Here is a 22,767-nt window from a genome sequence, read left to right on the forward strand (position 1 = left end):
AAATGTTCAGAACCAATGCAGATACTTTGAAAGGAAAATTACAGTAATCGGACTTTAGCTTACAGTAATGTTCTACAAAAAGTCGACTTTATGTAAAACTTGTCTTTTTTACTATATGTTTGTGTCTCCCCAAGTTACCATTAGCTCAATATTTTTTTCTTTAGACCAATGAATACATACACACCGTCACCGTTATACCACCAATTATTATTATATTATCCCAGACAATATGCAACCAATACTGAATGAACTGAAACCCATTTCCTGTAAACTTTAACAAAAGCATTGTCAGAATTTGAGGGACCATTCAGAATACTACCATTAGAAGGCAGGTGAGCAAGCTGTGGACATTTCCAGATAAAAATTGAGGTTTGAAGTGAGTCAGGTTTCAATTGATTAGCTAGATTTCTGTTGTAATAAGAGTAATTGGCTATTTCTTTTTTATTTCAATAATAAACAATAGAACTAACCTGAGTAGTAAGTTTGTAGAAATGACTAGCTCCTAACCACCCATGTGGAGAAAGCAATTCCATTTTGAATTCCACGTTCCTCACATTATCTTTTCAAGTTGAGATTTTGCCTTAAGGACAGGCAATGTTTGTAATCAACCAACAAGTAATTACACCCCCTACCGAGTTTTGTGGACACACAGGCCAAGAAAGCTCCAAAATGCCCATCTGGAGTTTACGAATGAAATGAAATGAATGAAAGGCATGGCAAAGGAACCTGGTTCAGTAAACTGCTTAATTTTATTTTGAATGTTACATTTTCATGGCCTGTATGGCAAAATAACTGCATTTTATGAGCTTATTTTATAGACAACCTAACAGATTGTATGGACAATTTGTAACAGTTTGGGTTGATCAGAGCTCCCGATTAATTGTTTGGGTGGAATCTTGTGCAGTGTTTTGAAAGCTCATACATGATACATTTCATAGCATCACAGGGGGCTTAGATTCAGGGATATTTCCAATATATGGCCATGAGTCAACTCTCTCTCTTTCTCAAACAAACAGGCACACATGCACACACACACATACAGTATACACACACACACAAACAAACACACACACACACGTGCTCAGCTCCCTTGTGTGCAAAGCCAGCCAGCTGTCCATCTTTGGCATAAACCCTCTGAACAGTCACACAGGCCAAGACACAGTTTGAGGAACACACAATCACACAGGCCAAGACACATTAAGGAAGTCAATGGACAAGCTGAGAAAACACATATCGGGCACAAACATGAAGAAAGGAAAAGGTTCTGAGGACTGCCAGATCAGAGTAGTAAATCTATAAATAAATAAATAAATACAAACCGGCATGTACAAAGGAGATATACATGGTAGGACTTTTATGATGCATCACCCGTTTGGTTAACTCTACACCAACAGTATTTATTCTGATAAACAGTCCAGTTCTATAAGTCACATTCAGCTACAACTACAGAGGAGAATATGTTCTTTTATCAACAAGGCACTTTCATGAACCATCATTTAAATTCAGGGGCTTCGGTATGTTTGCGTTGAGTTCATGCCTGTGCTGGGCCTATTGTTCTCTGGCAACATCTGAGTATACAGTAGCATTGATTCCAGCCAGGAGCTGTTTGTGGTTGATTCCAGTAAATGGTTTTACTGCCTAGGGCATTATGGTGGTGCATTGAGCTGCTGCCTCATAACTTAAGAGCAGTCAATTGAAATGATTGATTATCTCCTTTAAGTGGGGCTATATGCACACAGCATTTGTTGTGTGCTGCGACCTCATTACCCTAATATTTTAGATGAAGAATCAGCTTGGTACTTGCTACAGCAGAGCCATGAAACTCCGCTGCATGGCCCTTCATGGTCCTGTTATTGAAATGCATGCAGCAACTGAAATCCACTCATTAAGTAGGCTAGAAAATAAAAGTGGTGGTGTTATGGGCCAACTATGAAACACTTGTATGTGGGCACCTGAATATGGATTATTTGTCTTGACATTGATCTGCACAGAATGTCTGTGGACGATGTGTCATTAATCTACCTAACCTCAGCTCAATGAGGGGAACCTGCTCACTGATGGAAACAACCCTTCCAGTCAGAGCCATCAATTAATCGTCCCTAAATTCATTTGGATTGTGAAAAGCATGAAATGCAGCGTTCTGCAAAGTGTGCTCATGCGCTTGCAAATCATGCTCATATATTGCTTCACAGCACTTTGATTGGACATTTCAACAGTGCCTCAATCACCCTTAAGACTTGAAGGATATTGCAACGTCTGCATCCTTTCTGGAGACTTGAAAGTGAGTTCTGACAGCTGCCTTTGCAAGTTTGACAAATCTGTCCCTGCTTCAGCATAGCTGTAAACAAGTCAGTCAAGTCTGACTCGTGAGCCTTAAAACATGACGCCAGTCCCCTGGTTTTGGTGAAGAAGAGCACAGTCTCGCGTTGAACTCCATTTTTTCATTTCATCTGCATGCCCCTTTTCATGTCCCCAGCTGCTTACTATAGCAGATTCACGGCACTTCATGAAACAGGCGGAGTCGTGCATGATAATGTGCACAGATAAATTACATTAATTGTTTAAGTCCTGACATATCAGTACAATTACACCTGTCTCAGCAGCATGGGCAAATGTATTATTGATCAAACTGTTCTCACTTCAAAGTCCTTCCTCCCCCTGCAGTGAAAGAGATGGAGAGAATGTGTGTTTGAGAGAGACAGAGAGATGAAAAGAGGAATAGAGAGATAGAGAGAGAGATCTAGTGCAGAGAAAACAAATTTCTCCTCCTCCGTTCACCCCGGCTGGATTTTTACATTTCCTCCTCTGAAAGCGTTCGTCACTTCCCCCCTTAGGCAGAGAGACAAAGGGGACGAATGGTGCGCCTTGAGGCGCGTCTGTCAATGTCAGATGCCTGTTTTTGCGAAATGAACTGGAGCCTTCCTGCGGGAGTGAGGATTTGAGAGCACTAACCGTTCTGCCTGTGCTGTTTGTCTGATGGCTGGCTGAGTTTGTCTTCATGAAGCTCCGCAGTTATGTCTCGGGCTGTAATCATCTCTTGGACACAGGAAAGCGCTCAATCTGAAGACCGAATCAGAGTGTCCAAAACAAATAAATGCGAGCAAAAGAAAAGGGGTCTACAGGCCAGAGCTGGACTGGTCAAAAGAATGTTGTTTTTCATTTAACAACTCTTCAAACAGTGAAGTGAAAAGAAGCAATGAGCTGAAAAGCGATGCAGTTTGTTGCTTGGTGGTGGGAGTGCACAGCAGCTGTCCAAATCTGAATGGATCACCTGGTTAGAAGCACACGGTGCAAACAAGATGCGTGAACCAATCCATTCTGTAAAAAGCCCTGGAAGCATTACCTTGCTGTGCAAATGAATAAAGGAGGATTTTCTCTCTCAGCGGAGACAACGCGTGCATAACACCGCATAAAACACATTCCAAAGCCTTTTCGGTCACTGCCTTGACATGGTGCACACCTATCCATTACTTACTCCCCTCCTTTGCTGTTGCTAGGTTGAACCATTTACCACCCATTGACTTAATTTATGTCTTGGCTTTAAAGGACCATCAAGCGCAAGGCAGGAAATGAGGCTATAACATGAATAACCCATGTGCAGCGTCGCCAAGTGAGCCTGAATGAGACCCCAGAATCAGTCGAGTCCACCCCCACCAACGCCGGCTCAGAAACAGAATATGTTTTGAGCACGAAGCAAGGAAAGCGTTCGTCGGGCTGAGTGCACCGCTCTTAGGCGGTTGCAGCCGACAGCAGTTTAACCTTCCTGCATATGCATAATCGCCTCGCAGGAAAAATGAGTTGACCTTTGGCATTTCCTCAAGGTTTTCTTTTTTTTGGTGATACCAGGAAAGCTCTCGGCACCTAAGTACTCGTGTACCCCCGACTCCCACCCCTCCACCTCACCCCTCCATCACCCCCTGAAGGCTCCTGAATTATGGAAGGGATACAAAACCAGTCACTTTAACACAGCAGCTCAGTACTGTGAGTACTTGAGTCATTTTTTATAAGAAATTCCTTCTGGCAGACAGACTTTCATTTTGCTTCCCATCTCGGGATTTCGGGCAACCCCTATGTTTTTATCAGATAATAATTTTGATAATTCACCAGACAAGATAAAACACCAGAGATGACAATCTACAGATTCAGCTGCATTATCAAAGCAAGTAACAGGAAGAGGCGAATGAAACCATAAATATCACACATAGTGTACATACATATATAAATATCACATATTGTGTAAATATATATCACATATTGTGTACATATATACCGGTACATAACATATTGTGCTATTAATATACAAAATGACTATGTCGGAGCAGTCAGGGGGGGGGGGGGGGGGCAAATTGCAGGTTGATCTCAAAACTGAATTTATACTTCATCTTGTCTGAAAATGTCTTTTTAAAAATGTACATGTACGAATTAATATGTTATACAAAACCTACGGACAGTAATTCAGAAGAAAGTGTACCCATTTTAAGCAGGCTCTTAATTATGCCTCTCCCGCCCACAAACGTGTCATATTACGTAGGAGAAGGTAAACGTCTTAAATTGGCACGTGAGCTCTGCTGTCATTGTGGGTGTAGATACTAGTCTAGGCAGTGGTGAGAGATAAAGTTTGTCATTTTTGGTAAAGTCATAACGGTTAATCATTGTGTTCGTGCTAGTTGCACTAATTCCAGCCTGTCAGGACATCACGTCCGCCGTTTTCCTATCCTGAGAAAAGAAAGACTTTGCGTGCTTGGGTGTGTTTTGTGCAGGTAGCCTAAACAAAAAACAGAGGGGACTTCACCGCCGAGTATTGAGGACCTAGAACTAGAGAATTCTAGCCTGGCGGGGCCATCCTATATCATTTAGATGTATAGTCTGGCATCGAACCATTCACCTCGCTTAATCCAAGGGGCGGGCAGAGAATTGTCTTTCAAACTGCCTAGGCATGCAATAGGCCAGCGCTACGACCATATCCGTATCCGGTCGGCAAAACGGCAAATACATCCTTCTTCGAAAGTAATGACTTAAGTGCATTGTGTTGCTCAACTTTCAAAGAAAAGCACAAGTCCAACTCCTCCAAAGTTGATGCCAACGCCGATTCAAACAACCGCTCTTCGTTCGCCATAGCCACCTTCCTTGTTGTTCACCGTCGCAGGACTGTCGTTATCCTGTTAAGCCCGCCTTAAGACTCTCTAACAAAATAGAGCGCTGTGATTGGAGAACATCCACGGTGCTAAGCCAATAGAAATCCCTATGGTTCGATACTAGACGTACAGGCTGAGCAAATTAATTTGCCGCCGCTAGGGTGCGTCTAGATTTCTAGGCTAAGAGAATTCAGAACTACAGTGTGTGTGTGTGTGTGTGTGTGTGTGTAGCTGATATGGCCCCCCATAAACTGAATTCCACGAAACTTGGCATGCATGAAGATGGGGTCATAATATGCAGTTATATAATGCTGCATAATAATGCAGTTTTGAACCTTTCAGTCAAAGATACTTGCGATTACAATGCATCGTTTTTGCATTTTCATTTTTAACTAGGTGACGCTACACCTCAAATGAGTGGATATGGGATGTGTTGACATGGCCCTTGGAGGCCAACATACAAAAATTATTTGGTCATCCTAGGCCCTATGGTTTTTGAGATATTCACAGAAATTCATCTGGCCATCTACAGGCCGATTGGTGTAGTCACTAAATGTACACAAATATTAATTTATTGTATGGCCCCCAATGAACAGAATTCCTCCGTTCATGGGGGGCCTTATCAGCCACATACACACACACACAGGCACACACTCACACACACATAAAGACACACACACACACAGTACACATGCACGCATGCACACACAGACAGGCACGCACACACACATAAATACACTCACACACACACACATAAACATAAAGTAGTCTCCGGTTCTGCTCCCACCTACTTGAATGCCCTCATACAGACTTACACTACCTCCAGACCGCTGCGCTCCTCTGACGAACGACGTCTAGCTCTACCACCGGTACGCTCAAGCCAATCCAAACTTTTCTCATCTGTTGTTCCTCGTTGGTGGAACACACTGCCAGTTCCTACAAGGGCAGGGACATCCTTTTCCACTTTCAAAAAACTCCTGAAGACCCAGCTCTTTAGAGAACATCTACTCTCATAGCAACACTTACAACAAGTCTTACTGATCCTAGCACTCACCAGCCGTTTTAAACTGACAAGTAACTGTTAAAAACAGCACTCACCGACGCACTTATTCTTACTGTACTCTAATGTTTTTTTAAACTGTCCTAAAATTGTGAGAATTGTTCTAAAACTTACTGTTTACCATGTTGTTAGTCGCTTTGGTTAAAAAGCGTCAGCCAAATGTAATGTAATGTAATAAACACACACACGCACATGCAGGCAAGCAGACTACCTCTATCTAGAACCCCCACAACCTCTTGTCATGATATATACTGAAGGCCAACTAGTGATGTATGTGTGTTTTTCATTTTGGTCTGATGTAATCTTCTCTCTTTAAATTCTAGCACAGGGAACTGAAAAACTGGTGTCCATCTTGATCTTTGCCACAGGAGCCAGTAGGATCTCTCGCCACGACCCTCAGTTGAATTTCTGCATAAAGAGCATGACACAGACACAACATACAAGCTACCCACTGCAAACACATGCATCAATTGTTTAAAGTTACCTCTACACACAACATACAATGATTTTCAAGAAAACATGGACTTGGATAATACCCATGGCTTTGGTGTTGCTTAAATCGTGCCATTAGTGCATGTCTCCATGTAAATGTCAAGTTCATAATCTAAATAATTGAATCGTAAAATGTTTTAACATGCTTTTCTAAGTTTGTGTTTAAATGAGGTGATAACCTTATACTGTTACAAATTACTTCGTGTTTGCCCATAGCTTACATACTATGAGCCATCTGCTTACACTTTTTAAAAAATGACACATTGCAATGCAAAACGCTTCCATTTGCTTGTTTTTTCTTTACATGAAATACTTTGTGTGTAAAAGTATTGATGGAATGCTTATGAAGCTTTACCAAGATTTTATGTGTGTGACTATTACACTTGTGTGATGAATTCTTATCTGATAGAATAGAATTTCACATTAAAAAAAAAACAATACAATGTTACAATCAACGTTTATTGAATGTTCAATAAAGTGTGATCTCGTATTTCAGATATCTCACTTTCTTGTGAATTGAATAATGGAAAGTATGAATGTGAAACTTGAAATGTAATAGTGTAAACCTCAGTATCTGACATCCATGAACTCAAACTAGACCAACAGGTCAAGCATTACATCACTACAAACATTTATTCTCTTGGTGCAATAGCTGTTGAGGGTGTAAAGTATAGTAGATGATATTTGTGCTTTTCTTTAGGACTGCCTTTCAAGAAAAAGAACAAGGTTGCAAAACAAATCAATGCCATGATTGTCATCATCTTGAAAAGGATCAAATGTCTGCTGAAGTCTATCCATTGTTGTCTCATTGATGGTAATGTTAACTGATGGAACAACAACATTGTTGGTTGTTTGCAACTCAGAGAATGGTCTATCATAATCTGTACCAACAGCGCTGTCTATGTTGCAAATTCCATTCATACCTGGGTTATGCATTCCTGCAGTGTTAATTATGCCCCTTTGCTACAACTGGAGAGGGCTTTGCCCTCCTTGTGTGGAAAGACCATGGTTATTCCACTGGTTTTGAAATTCTGTGGCAGACCTTTGAATTCTGTGGCAAATAAATATAATGAAGGCAAAATAAATGGAGCTCATTAAGTGAATCTAATATACCGTGCTCCTCCATAAAGTTGAAAAGATTGGCAAAATGAAAAGACACCACTCTATTTAGCTCTGCCCATAATCTTTCTATTCTTTGGTTATGTACAGACCTGCCGGTAATAACACTATTTAAGCCTCTCCTGTAAAGCATGAAACGGGCAACAGCAGTGTTTTCCATTCCGTGATCACATCTGACCCGAGATGGCATTCCGAAAGTCTGTATCCCTCCAATGAAGAGTGGCAAAACACTGGAAGCCCCGTTGTTATCCAGGCAAGGAAGGTAGATGATGGCTCGACTGAAACCAACTACACAGCCATGGAACACCATCCTCCATCTCACAAGCTTATGATTTCCATCAATGTGCCTAAAAGACATTGATATGAGTGATTTATGAGGGAAACTAACAAATCCAAGTCATAATCAATGGTTATGATTACAAGACTACTAGGCTACTAACAGCAAGCAGGGCTCAAAAACACATGCCTCGATTAGGCCATATAGGCCTGCGTGAACATACAGTATTTTTCAGAATTGTGTTATTGAAATGAATTAACTTTTGAACAATATTTTAATTTGTTGAGTTTACCTATAAAACATGAGAATGCAATACAATTATCAGGACACTAATGATAAAGTGCATATTTATACCAATTGAAGTCGGAACTTACCATAACTGATTGGGGCTTGGAACACTGTAAATTCGTCAGCGTATTGCGCGGCGTCTTCTGAAGGACCGTCCAATTGGATCAATTTCCTGCAGACTTTGTCTAACGCGCCACCATTGAATACGTAATCCACGTGACCTCAAGCTCCCATGCACATACTGCTCACCTGCATTTGTGGTAGACTGAAGAACTTCTTGAACAACTCTGTTTAAGTTCTTATTTGAGAGTGTTGTATATGTTAGAGACTGAACACCAAGCCGTTGCCTGTGCCTGTACAGAGTGCGAGAGCTCATCCCGAAGCAGGTGGCAATGGATTGCCAATTCATTCCAAGTGATAGTAGGTGAAGAATTTGAGGTCTTGAAATACTGTATTGAGGCCTGCCTTGACGGCCAGTCATTAGAGTTGGTGGCATAAGTATGTGTCTATTTTCAGACTCTGTTCTCTGTCTATTTTCATGAGCAGTAACCAGAAAATTAAGAAATCCATACAAGGACTCCACGGCCCTGATTGCTTCTCTGTCTTCAGCAGATCTTAAAACTGACAACAATCCTGATAAAGTGTGCACATGATCAGAGAGTTCCCCATACAACCTCTCATGCACAAAAGAATCCACACCTCCCCTTTGTATGTCCTCAGCACATCGTAAAACATCACCAAAAAAATGCCTAATGTCATCTTCATTGGCACATACCAACAAAATACAACTCCACAACAAAAACAGCACTTGAAAAGTACACCTGAAGGCTTTGAATAACATCATACTGAGCAACAAATTAGGAAAAGTAGGAACAATAGGAATAATGTCCTGCAAAGTATTTCCTGATATGTCACTTCCCTCAATATTAATATCACTTCCAGGTTAACTTCTAATGTATGTATGTGAAAGTAGAATGTATGTATGTGGGAGGAGAATGTATGTGTGTGAGAGGAGAATGTATGTGTGTGAGAACACAAAGAATGTATGTATGTGAAAGGAGAATGTATGTACGTGAGAGGATAATGTATGTATGTGAGAGCAAAGAATGTATGTATGTGAAAAAAGAATGTATGTACGTGAGAGGAGAATGTATGTATGTGAGAGCAAAGAATGTATGTATGTGAGAGGATAATGTATGTACGTGAGAGGATAATGTATGTATGTGAGAGGAGAATGTATGTATGTGAGAGAGGCAGTATGAATAATGTCTTGCACGGCCCCTCATAGGCACACGCACACACAGACAAACATCCCATTAGCCCCACACACACACTCACAAGCAAACACACAGAGAAGCACACAAAACACACACACATTAGCACACACTCAGTTACATCACAAAAGTGGCAAGAGTAGGGGATGAAGACAAATTGACAAGCGTTATTTATTTTTGCTTTTTTATCTAGTTTAATTATAATTAGGCTTAGGCTCGCGGTTATGATATGGCCTACCTTGCTAGTTCACTAGGGTTAGTCATGATATAGCCTGCTAGTTCACTAGTGTTAAGTCATGATATGACCTACCTTGCTAGTTCACTAGTGTTAGTGTTAGTCATGATATAGCTTGCCTTGCTAGTTCACTAGTGTTAGTCATGATATAGCCTGCCTTGCTAGTTTACTAGTGTAAGTCATGATATAGTTTGCCTTGCTAGTTCACTAGTGTGGGCTACTGTTTTGACACTTGCACAGCTGCCTAAGCTATACTGCCACTTATGTCGCTACTAAGCTGTCTAAGCTGCCTACCATCTTCTTCATTTCCGACATCTTTGAGCTCAACAGTCCCGCCCCTCCGAGAGAGCCTAGTTTCCCCATTCTTTTCTCCAGGACCCATTACTCATCATTCATCCTGTTTGCCCTCTGTTACCTCACTTCCAATTAGTGGCTTATAGATGCAGAAGTTATTTTCTCACAATGACACACATGTTGTTTCTTGTGTAGTTATCTTTTTTTCCCCGAGAATCTAGTTCCTTCATCATTTATGATCTACACTTTATAGGGGTTTCCAACCTGCAAGTTGCTTTTTAATCAATGATTAACAAATGGATATTTTAAGAAAAAAAGCCTGCCTTGATACCTTGCAGTAAAGACCACAATACAGTGCACAGTGGTGTTGAGAAGTCCCTCAAACTCAGAAATAATGCATTCAAATACCAAAAGCGACCCTTTTCTTCATACACCATTTAAATGCATGTCTTTGTAGTGCCTGATGTGGCTACAAGCCAGTTGGCAATTCACATAGCCCCCCAGTTCTGACTGGCAATCAGAGCATGCCATGCCAATCCTATCCTCTCAAACATGCCAGTCCTCCCGACCAGACAACAGGTAGGGAGTTTCAATTATTCATGACCTGGCTCTCCCCAAGCCAGCAACCACCTGGTGGATCTATTCACTTAACACTACCACCGCTTCCCAATTCTGTTTGATTATTCTCCGTTAATACGAGACACAAACCACATTAGTGGCCATTTGTGCCTCATCAGGAGAACGATTCATCACAATTTACCTCCAGCACATTGATCTTAGTCTAAATGCAAGATGGCCTCAAGGCGCTGGTCTTGCTCTGGAAGACAAACAGCCCTTACCGCCAACGGAGGAAGCATCAACATCAATATGGAACCCATAGTTCTCATAAACAAAAATAAATCAGACACAATAAATAAGACTGAATCAAAACATTTATTATAAAAATATATATATACTGCATTTCTTGTACAGCCACTCAAGGCAAAAATACAAGAGACATGTTGTGAGGTACTTAGATAAGTAAGACAGAAGTTTCTAACTTGAAATGCTCTACTACTGGCTTTTCAGGACAGGAAAATGTCAACCCTGATATTTACTCAATAGTGCAACAAATCCCTGTTTTGGTATTAGCTAAATACCACACAAGACACATGAGCCAGGGTGATAGGATGGACTGATTTTTCATTATGCAAACTTTTCTATTTTGGCTACCAGACAACATAAACACAGATTTTCCTTTGATCACATGGAATTCACAGCATGAAGAAAGCATTTCTCAATACAACACAAAGCATAAAATTCAGCAAATAAATCATCTTGTGAAAGTGCTTAAATAAAACCGTACCTTTACATGGACTTTACATTACATTGATCTGCTCACTGAAAGGAGATGGCCACAGTGTCCTTCCTGGACACGCTGACATGACTGCGTAAGTAATTCAATGATTACTAAAAATATCCACAGGCCATAAAAGACATTTCTGCTCTGATTACTGCATTGAATTGTACATGTACACCGACACTCTCATATACAGTATCTGTTCCAGTTCAGATTCAACAGACTCTGTTAAACACACATGAACAATTCATACCAGTTAATAACTGGTGCAACTTAATACCAATACCAATTAATAACAAATACAACACTGTTCTTAAGGCTACTTGCAAAATGTATGTTACCTGACCGATAATGGTCTAGTTCTTGCTGCAATGGAGATTTTGTAATAAATTCATGGAATAGTCTAGGATCTCTAGACCAGGGGTTCTCAAACTTTTGTGGGCCGGGGACCCTTCATGGAGTGGAAAATTCTCCAAGGACCCCTCATAATCGCAACACATAAAACTTAAGTTAATCATATAGCTGTATAGCCTTTTTTTCTGTTAGATGCTTATGTTATATGTATTTTAAAAACATACAGCAGAGTGCTAATACCACAATAGTCATGTTAGCAAACTTTGACAGTATGTAGGATTCTTTTAAAGAATTGCCGTTTCTTTGTCAAATGTAGGCCTATTGTGTTGAACACATAGTGTTTGCTTCACATAACTTTCATTTTGTTGGCGGTTAATTAATAGTAAAGTGTTTTGACGTATTGATGTAATGCATCAGCAGATCAATTGGGCAAATACTGATACTGTAGCATTTTGCGCCATATAAGACAATTTCATATTTTGTAGAAAACTTGAGAACCAATGCTCTAGACTACCACCCCTCATCACTTACGTTATATGTGATTAATGACTCTTCGGCAAAGTAGGAAATAAAAAAACAGAACGTACAGCCATAACACTGTTACTGTTCAGAGAGATATCTGATTATAGGCTTTACGGAAAAAGACGTAACAATGACTTAGCTGTTGCCATTCCACCAGTTAATGTTAAATACAAATATTTATAAGCCCTTGCAAGTTATGAGGAGATGAGATAAAAAAAGCATCAAATGATGCAAAGCTAAGTACATTAAGTGACCTTCCCCATCATCAATTAACTTGAATGGGCGACTGCAACTCTACCTAAAGAGGATGGCATGGGCGACTGCAACTCTACCTAAAGAGGATGGCATGGGCGACTGCAACTCTACCTAAAGAGGATGGCATGGGCGACTGCGACTCAGAGGATGGCATGGGCGACTGCAACTCAGAGGATGGCCATGCGACTCAGAGGATGGCATGGGCGACTGCGACTCAGAGGATGGCATGGGCGACTGCAACTCAGAGGATGGCCATGCGACTCAGAGGATGGGATGGGCGACTGCGACTCAGAGGATGGCATGGGCGACTGCGACTCTATCTAAAGAGGATGGCATGGGCGACTGCAACTCTACCTAAAGAGGATGGAAAGTGATTGTCACATCTTGATATGTTTGGCCTCTACTACTAAGGATGACAAAACATCAAAGTGAACTCAGTGCAAAAGAGTGTTTCCGCAACCCCACAACCTCTATCTAGAACCCCGCTGCTACCTCTATCTAAAACCCTGCTACCTCTATCTAGAACCCCACTACCTCTATCTAGAACCCCACTACCTCTATCTAGAACCCCCACAACCTCTATCTAGAACCCTGCTACCTCTATCTAAAACCCCACTACCTCTATCTAGAACCCCGCTACCTCTATCTAGAACCCCGCTACCTCTATCTAGAATTGGCTCCACACCATGCGCAATGCTACATGGGGGGGGCACCTGGACTGAATGGAGGTCACACTCTCTGAGGGTCTGCTTGGAGGTCACGCTCTCCTCTGAGAGCCTGCTTGGAGGTGGCCGATGCTTTGCCGCAGCCGCTTGGTGAACAGGTGGCTGACTCGTCCGCAGTAGGTGTGCGACGCGTCTTGGAGCATCTCCTCCAGGGGCTGCAGCAGCGTACCAACCGGATCACCTCCAAACGGGTACTGAGATGGACGCAGGAGAAGAGGAAGAACACTGATGAGACAGACAGACAGACAAACTCTCCTGACAGGCAGGGAGCTCAATAGTCCCCAAAACAGCGCTGCTTCAGGAGAACTGACCACTTCTACACTTACTTGGCAAATGCAGTCATCCAAAAGGACTTACAGTTGAGGAGCTAAATCAAGCTTCAGTAAGTTAGGAGACATTTGGAGAGACGACACAAAGTACTAATGGTGGTCAATCTGAAGTCCAGAATGAGCTGATGGGAAGGCTCGTGAGTGTGCAGCATGTTTGCAGTGTTAGAGGAGTTAGAAAAGAAGGTGATCCCAGATGATCTTTTCTAACAACTTTGCAAAACTTTGAGATTAAGGTCGTTTGGAAGAAGGAAGGAGGAAGGAGAAATACGTCATAAAGTCAAAAGTGTTCCAAACCTTTGCTTAGTGGCAACATAATACATTTTACCACCTCCATCAGTTTCCTGAGGACAGTGGCAAAGGAGGAGAGGCAAACGACTGGCATAAAGCAGTCAACAGCCCTAAATCAGCACGCCCCGTCTCACTGCCAGCCATCATAGCCCTGCTCCATCAACCCAACTTCTCTGCATTTCGGCAGAATGCATCTGCGTTTACAGTCCACACTGTAAATAAAAAGAAATGACTTTTTTATGGAGCCTCATCTGACTGGTTGTTTGTGACGAACATTAGGTCACTCCGTGCTCCCACTTTACAGCCCGTGCATGTGACACACACACATCAGGGCTGGCGATAAAGTACCATTTACTGTCTCCTATTGATTTTAATGTGGCGGACGGTGCGCCGGGCCTGCAGCTTCCTGGAGTCTCCGCGTGGCTTCAGCACTAAACATTTTACTGCCCTTCTGTGGGACGAGGTGGTGGGGGTGGGGAACTCTGTAATGGCTGGCCATTTCATGAGCCGGCCCCGAAGCGGCAGAACCCTGCTGCTAGTGTGTCTTTGGGGAGCACACCGGCACTAGGGGACGGCAGCAAAGCGCCGCAAATGGAGGGCCGCTTGGCTGCGCCCACGACGGAATGGGATGGGATGGGATGGGGCTGCCCGCCATGGAGACTGCATCAGGGTAGAGGAGGAGGCAAGACGCCAAAACACAACCCCATGAGCCTCCACTGCTCCCTCTCAGAGTGGAGTCTGGCACGCTGACAGTGGCCAAGAGGGGGGACAAAACATTCATTTGCTCCTTTAACAGGGGTTGTAGACAGACACTATCCCAAACTGAACAGAATCCTGCTCTGTAGACAGACACTATCCCAAACTGAACAGAATCCTGCTCTCAAAGTGCACTCAGTGGCAGCAAGGCATAGAAGGCATGTTTCAAATCAAATACTTGTATAACATTCTGATTTCTAAAATTATTTGGTTTTGTTTGTCAAAAGTTCATACTTGGTACCTTGACGCCTGCTACGGTAAGTGACTGGTTAGACAGTTGAAGGCAGCGGCATAGCTCCTCCCACCTGTCTGTCTGCCTGGCGTCCAGTCAGGGTGAGCAGTGGCGGTCTGCCCTCGCAGGGTCAGAGAAACGAAGCAGGTCTCTCCGTAACGAGCCCACTCATTTCGCTAATGGCCAAGCTCACCACCCACACTGATGGACCAGCCGTAATGGTCAGACAAATAAGCTCTTCATTCCTCCTTTTCCTGTCTTCCTCCCTCTCTCCCTCTCCCTCCTGTGATGGATTGCACACATTCAGACTGGTGAAACAATGACGGAGGAGGCCCGAGCAGGAGCGTGAGGATTTCAGCCGGAAGAGCAATCAACGCAGCAGCAGAGAGCGCCTGGGATTAGCTGCAGATACATGATAAGCGATGGTGCACTGACGGCAAAGCAAACAGGGCTATCGATTCGGCCATTTCAGTTAGACAGATGCAAACTTTTGGTCTGATAGAAAAAGCAATGGCCCGCAGCACACTGATGAGGTCATTGGGCAAATGTTGGCCAGGCAGGCAATTTCATTAAGGAGACAGCAATCGGAAAGCCATATTGGGAGGTGCTAGCATTTACAGATCAACAGATACAGCTAGGCTGCAACACGCCGGTTTTGAGCCCATCAAATGAACTGATGGCCAGATGGTCCATGTGTCATATGTCACAGTGGCCCATCAGTCAAGGAAGAACAGCTCTGGAACACGCATTTAATACCGTGCCTTGCGGTATAATATTACTAAGGATTGGCTCTGAGGGCTGGGCCGGAACACGCATTTAATACCGCGCCTTGCGGTATAATATTACTAAGGATTGGCTCTGAGGGCTGGGCCGGAACACGCATTTAATACCGTGCCTTGCGGTATAATATTACTAAGGATTGGCTCTGAGGGCTGGGCCGGAACACGCATTTAATACCGCGCCTTGCGGTATAATATTACTAAGGATTGGCTCTGAGGGCTGGGCCGGAACGCATTTAATACCGCGCCTTGCAGTATAATATTACTAAGGATTGGCTCTGAGGGCTGGGCCGGAACGCATTTAATACCGCGCCTTGCGGTATAATATTACTAAGGATTGGCTCTGAGGGCTGGGCCGGAACGCATTTAATACCGCGCCTTGCGGTATAATATTACTAAGGATTGGCTCTGAGGGCTGGGCCGGAACACGCATTTAATACCGCGCCTTGCGGTATAATATTACTAAGGATTGGCTCTGAGGGCTGGGCCGGAACGCATTTAATACCGCGCCTTGCGGTATAATATTACTAAGGATTGGCTCTGAGGGCTGGGCCGGAACGCATTTAATACCGCGCCTTGCGGTATAATATTACTTTTTGCCTTCCTTTCCGCATTCAACACAATCTCATAATTAGCAGTACATCTCATCAATTCATCTAGGAAATGGAATTATGTTTCAGGCTGAGTTTCCATAAAAGCTATATAAGTATAAGTATATATACTCTTTTGATCCCGTGAGGGGAATTTGGTCTCTGCATTTATCCCAATCCGTGAATTAGTGAAACACACACTGCACACAGTGCACACACAGTGAGGTGAAGCACACACTAATCCCGGCGCAGTGAGCTGCCTGCATCAACAGCGGCGCTCGGGGAGCAGTGAGGGGTTAGGTGCCTTGCTCATGGGCACTTCAGCCGTGCCTACTGGTCGGGGTTCGAACCGGCAACCCTCCGGTAACAAGTCCGAAGCGCTAACCAGTAGGCTACGACTGCCCCCGAATGACTATATGACTAAATGTGGGTCAATACAATGAATTTTTCATTCTCAGGAAGCCTTCAACTGATCAATTTATTTTTCTAACGACTTGAGTGTAAACCTTAAAGCAAGTGTGCAGAGTGATGCCAGAACACTCAGCAGTATTCCCCATTTGCCCATTTTTCCATGGACCAGAGAGAAAGTTCCATTAATCTGTTATAACTGCTGTTCCAGTCTGTGGTCGTCACTCTTAAATGCCGGGCAGAAGGTATGGCGTCCTCACCTGCTGGATGGCTTCGTAGATGGCTCGGAAAGCAGGCTGCTTGTCGTTGTGGTAGACGCCGCGATTGCCATGGAGGACGAAGACTCCGTGCTGCTCTGCGGCGGCACAGTTGCTGCCGTAGATGCAGTGGTCAGGGCGGTAGTTCCACTGGCACGGGAACACAAACAGACCCTCTGCAGGGAGAGAGGAGGTGGAGGAGGAGAGGAGAAGCACACCAGAGATGGAACAGATGAACCCTCAATCAGAGGATTAGGAACTGGGAGCCAACATTCCCCACTAATACCAAACACCATGCCAAGAAAACATGGTGCAGGGACTTCCTGGGTGCTTTTATGTTTATGTGATTCTGAAGTGTTTGTTGCCATGAGTTACCCCAATCTCAATTTGACAAATAAAAGATTTGTTGTCTTACAATATTCAGACTTTCACTATAGCAAAGGGAAGCAATATGACATGTCATGGAACCCTGGCGATGAGAAGTGTGTGATACCTGGATTGTGGTGGAATATTATGTTCAGGAGCGATGAGAAGTGTGTGATACCTGGATTGTGGTGGAATATTATGTTCAGGAGGTCCTGGTCACCCCAGGTGATGTTCAGCTTATACTTCTGCAGGAGTGGCATCAACATTTCACCCCACAGAAGAGGAACTGAGGTCATATCATTCTGATGGAGGGGGGAGAGGAATTGCATTATGCATGGCTGTTTCCTGATTTTACTGCATGATGTGAGCTGGGAGGTATCACAGCTAAATAGATTTGCCATACATTCATTTGTATTCAGCTGGAGCCCCATTTGACGTCAACAAGCAAGCAAGTATAAAATAAATATACACAGTTTCTGCCACCCTCATTGGGAAGAATACATGATGAAACATCTCTAACCACTGCAGAAATCAAATCAGGCTAAATAGCAATGGGACAATACTGACCCCCACTGGCAAACGCTGGCATTGCAAACAGTGTGTATTTAACTCTTGTGCAATGTAAGCCTCTGAGTGATATTGTTTCCATGTAAATGTTTTGTCTTGTGTACACACACACACACACACACACACACACACACACACACACACACACACACACACACACATTCTTTAAAATGGATGGGAAACGTAGTGAAGTGACACGTCATACCTTGAAGTGTTTGGCCCGGATACGGCTCATGTTCATGAGCATGACGCCGGAGTTGACGCCCGTTTTGCCATAGTATGGATGGCGGGCGAAGCGGTTGTACCAGCCAATGCGCGGCTCCTCGTGTTCAGGTGCCATGCCTGCCAGCTGGCTGGAGTTGAACTCCGAGAGGAAGTTCCAGATCTCGTCCACTGGCTGCAGGAACAGGATGTCTGTGTCCACATATAGCAGAGAGTCCACGTGCTTCAGCAGGAGCTGAGGAGTGATGAGGTTACGAGTTAAGTTGCTAAAACAGAACAACCATTGAAAGAGTACGGCTGCCACCACAAGCTTTCCCTGACAACACACACATAATGTACTTGTTACTAGTTTATATTTGTCTTTATTACTTTTCTCAACATCGGTGAACACTTGCACTTAGTCATTTCCTGTGTATTAGCCGCACTGTGTATAAACCGCAGGACAGTGTTTTATGCAAGTTAAAAAAACAAAACCATATCAATACCATATTAACTGCCCCCGTGTATTAACCTCGTAGCTGAAGAAATTTAGCAAAATCAATGTATAAAAACCGTGTTGGGAAATTACAATATCTACTCATTACTTTGTCTATAATATTCCGAATTCAGCGGTTATACAGGGTCAGAAAGTAAAAGTATCTTGGTGTGTTCATACACTATGCTAGTACATTTGTTTTCTTGGTTCTTATGTTGAGAACGGTGTTCCACATGGTTTCTACTTTATGACCATCTAAAACTTAAGTATTATGTTCCCACTTTTACAGTAATTTTCCTACTTTTAACTACTGAAAAAATAAAATCACACCTAACATATTTAATATGTAATACAGTACTATAGAGGCTCTGCTTGTGTCTAAGGATGCTTTCACACATGGCTCTTTGAATTGGAATGTGAAGCGTTTCCCCCAAAGATCGCTTCGATTGGGTATATGTGAAAGCAGCAATCACATTCTGTTTCGGAACAAAACAAACGGATCGAGACCGCATGGAGGAGGTGGTCTCGGCTCGTTTCCAATCGAACTCGAGCGATTTGTTTGCAGTGAGAAAGCAATCGGCCCAGTGTAGCCAAACAGCTTCCTCATGCTTACATTTTGAATTTCAAGCGAATGTCTTTTAGGCCAGAGAGTGGGAGAAGCCTAGACACATGCACACACACATGCACACACACACGCACAAACACAACACGCACACACTCTCATATGGAGCTCTTAATAAGTTAAATAAGTTAAATGTGGGGTTAAGTGTTAGGTGACTGCGGGTCAAAAGTTTAATGTCACGTGGGTTTGTTATATAATTTGTTCTGATATAAATGCTGCCATGTGAACACAAACGAACCCAGGTACAATGGAGAAAAACGATCGATTCAGTGCGTGATTCGGAATAAAATAGGTATGAAAGCGCCCAAGCTCAGTACAGATACAGATGAGAAAACTGGTCCAAACTGGACTCACAGGCAAGAAGAGCCGCTGGGATGCACAAGGCTTGAACAGCTTTTTCCACTCCTTTGCATTCTCACTTGGAAAGGTGATGGGATACATTGAGTAGTTGAACTTGGTCTGGAAGGTGGCTGGCCAGGACTCAAGCTAAAGAGATGGAGAACAACAGAGTGAAAACCGAAGATTCGGCACATTGTGATGGTATGACGCTGGACGGTAAATAGTTTCCCTTCCTGGACGAGTCTCACAGAGCAGCTATATGATGCAGAATGAATCAGATAACAGATATGAATGAATTTGGGCTAAATGTGCTGATTCTTTATGAAGCCACAAGGGAAAGCGACTTTCAAAGTAGCGGTGCAGTTTTCAACAGAAACACAGTAATGGGAGTTTGGTAATTTATGATAACTGGTGCTTTGATGAAGTGGTCAGGATTTAGGTGGAAATCAAGGCCTCTTCTCCTGTCAACTCCTGACAACACTCAACACCATAAGTTCAAAGAACTGTCTCCCAAGTCTAGTGACGGAGTGTGAAAACCATGCCTGGCCCCATAAGACAGACAGAGACTACTGTGAAACAGCATGATGGGACTTGGTGCTCACTGCCTGTCATGAGACAGAGACTAATCAGCATGATGGGGCTTGGTGCTCACTGCCTCTCATAATGAGACTACCGTGAAACAGCATGATGGGGCTTGGTGCTCACTGCCTCTCATAATGAGACTACTGTGAAACAGCATGATGGGGCTTGGTGCTCACTGCCTCTCATAATGAGACTACTGTGAATCAGCATGATGGGGCTTGGTGCTCACTGCCTCTCATAAGACAGAGACTACTGTGAATCAGCATGATGGGGCTTGGTGCTCACTGACTCTCATAATGAGACTACTGTGAATCAGCATGATGGGGCTTGGTGCTCACTGCCTCTGTGAAGCCGCTGTGCAGCTCCTCTTCAGCAAAGATGTGGAACTGCAGCGGCTTGCTGCTGAAGAGCACAGCGGACTTCAGCATGGTCAGAGTCTCCTCCAGCCGCGAGCCGCAGGCCGCCACAGCAAGGTGCATGGGCTCCACACGACTGACCTCTTGGGCCACAGAGCCTGGTTTGTCCACTGTGTACCTGTAGAGCGGATTAAATAAAAGACACTACTAAATACACCAGGAATCTGAACAGAAAGGTTTGAGTCACAGATAGATAGCAGCAGGCAAGGAGAGGTACAGGTGGAGTGTGCACTTGGGTATTCAAGCTTCTGTGTAAATACATTGGGTAGCCGATTGGGTAATTGGTGCTAAATTACCCAACAATTTGACTCAAACTGAGTTTGTTATTAGTTATTAGTATATGTAAGTTAAAACAACCCATAAACCCCTGAAACCAACAACTGTTAGTAATATTGGGTTTGGGTCTGGGTTGTTACACAGTGCTTAATGGAATTCAAATGACAAACAACATATTTGCTCTACAACTCACAATAAACTATAATGAGGATCATGTGCTAGGAATGGCTTGAAACAAAACCAATTAGTCAAATGGATGGTGGTGTTTATGAATGGTTTTCATCGCTGCTCCTGACCCCTGCTGCCCTGGTCCCAACCAAACCCCCTTGACGATCTCCCAGACTTCTGGGTACTCCAGTACAGTCTTCACGATCCCCACCCCAGGGACATCGAACTAGTCCTTATCGACTAGATCAGGTGCACTAAAAGGTTTAGACAGACAGATCAAGGAAAAGACAAAAAAGCATGCCGAACAGCCAGGGCCAGGAGCAGGGTTGATTACCCATGAGTTGGGGGTTAGACTGTCCACTGTGGATTCTTTCAGATCACTGGAAGTTTTGGTCAACTCATCCTACCTACAGGCCGATTCCATTAAGCAGTTCATTCCACAAACCCCAGGACAGTCTCGCCAATAGGGATTCCAGTATGACACAGACACTGAACTCTTACACCTGACAGGACAAGAAAAACATGCTCCACATAAACACACCTTCCACGAGAAAAAAACAAATGCTCCTGTGACACGATGCCACAAATAACTCAACCAATGACACTGAACATTTCGACACACGAGTGCCTTACAGCGAACGGCCATTAAGTACCATTAAAACAAACTTTGGCCTGACCTTTAACTAGGTTAAAGTTAAGAGCAATAACCTATAGGAAAAACTGATCAACACTGAAATGTTTCTGGTCCGCTTATTACGGCAAACTAGGCGAATTATTAAGCCAGTAATAAACTCATATCTTAAAAGGTAACGTTACGTTTGCTAGTAACTTGTAGAAATAGCCAAGCAATAGTAATTATGCTTTATGTACCATTTCCATGATATTGCATAACATTTTGTTAATGTTCGCAATCGTTCATTTGTAGCGTCGGTTATCTGCATTGAACGTCTACAAAACGCTAATTGAGGAGAATCATAACAACGCTTAAAGCAGTGTTAATTAGCCCAGTCGCAGAGCCTTCTAGCTACAAGTTACCGGGCTAATAGCAGTGTTAATTAGGCCAGGCACCTTCCATTCCGGTCCTTTTCAGACGGGCCTTCATTCCCAGGCACTTTCTTGACTTTGTGGCCGCTGATGTCACTTCGAGAGTTGGATCGCTGAGCGCGCCTCTCGGAGAATCCACCTTCAGTCTCTAGGGAGGAGGCAAGCTGGCTAAATACGTACAAAACAGAGAAAAATGCCAGAACTGTGCAAAATAAAAGTATACGATAATAGCGTGGCATTGTATTAACCAAACTAATCTTAGCTGGGTAGAGAGCTAATTAACTGACAGTGGGTTAACGTCATGATGCATTCGTGCCAATTGCTTGTGACAGGTACTGTAACTTCACTTTACGTGTGCTTCTAGCATAAGCACATTTGACATTATACCCCGCCCTCGACAAACCTGAGTTTTCAACTTAAAAGCATAGTCTGTGCTTAAAAGCCATTTAATACCTGTGCACATTTATTTAGCAGCTTCATTGTCATGTAACCATAATTGTAAAAAAAAGATCTGTGGTTATGTCTCTGACCATCTTTTGAAGCCGCAGACTTTCAAGAAGGGTTCCTTAACCATGCAGTTTGTTATCGAACTTTACAACTAGATTTAGTCCAATATGGTTTTCATTTGCACCAAACGTATTAAAAATAGAGTAGGTGAAAATGACCATTGAAATGATCATGG

General features: G+C 43.2%; 1 protein-coding gene across 6 annotated transcripts; it reads right to left on the bottom strand.

Moving 5' to 3' along the window:
• Positions 1–12,833: 12,833 nt before the first annotated feature.
• Positions 12,834–22,467, bottom strand: gxylt1a (glucoside xylosyltransferase 1a). Of its 6 annotated transcripts, none has more exons than XR_006035121.1 (9): positions 22,110–22,467; positions 21,449–21,544; positions 20,520–20,715; positions 19,615–19,746; positions 18,147–18,398; positions 17,553–17,676; positions 17,012–17,184; positions 13,285–13,563; positions 12,839–13,178 (listed from the first exon to the last, which is right to left on the bottom strand). XR_006035121.1 is itself a non-coding variant. In XM_042110406.1 (8 exons), exons 1-8 carry the CDS (start codon positions 22,322–22,324, stop codon positions 13,402–13,404), a joined length of 1,350 nt encoding a protein of 449 aa, XP_041966340.1. In that variant the 5' UTR covers positions 22,325–22,467; the 3' UTR covers positions 12,834–13,401. The 6 variants fall into 6 exon arrangements, 2 of the variants coding, with proteins under 2 accessions (XP_041966340.1, XP_041966342.1); XR_006035120.1 differs by having other exon boundaries at positions 12,839–13,199; XR_006035119.1 differs by having other exon boundaries at positions 12,839–13,199; positions 13,264–13,563.
• Positions 22,468–22,767: the final 300 nt, after the last annotated feature.

Source organism: Alosa sapidissima, chromosome 11 (genome assembly GCF_018492685.1).
Source record: "Alosa sapidissima isolate fAloSap1 chromosome 11, fAloSap1.pri, whole genome shotgun sequence".
Taxonomy (NCBI): domain Eukaryota; kingdom Metazoa; phylum Chordata; class Actinopteri; order Clupeiformes; family Clupeidae; genus Alosa; species Alosa sapidissima.

Bases quoted from the DNA above. Each gene is read 5' to 3' on its own strand.
- gxylt1a (XM_042110406.1), bottom strand. From the start codon at position 22,324: ATGCCACGCTATTATCGTATACTTTTATTTTGCACAGTTCTGGCATTT. The intron at 21,545-22,109 runs GTGCCTGGCCTA...TTGTCCTGTCAG, and splicing joins GAAAAGGACCGGAATGGAAG to GTGTAAGAGTTCAGTGTCTG. The intron at 18,399-19,614 runs GTGAGTCCAGTT...ATCACTCCTCAG, and splicing joins CCCAGCGGCTCTTCTTGCCT to CTCCTGCTGAAGCACGTGGA.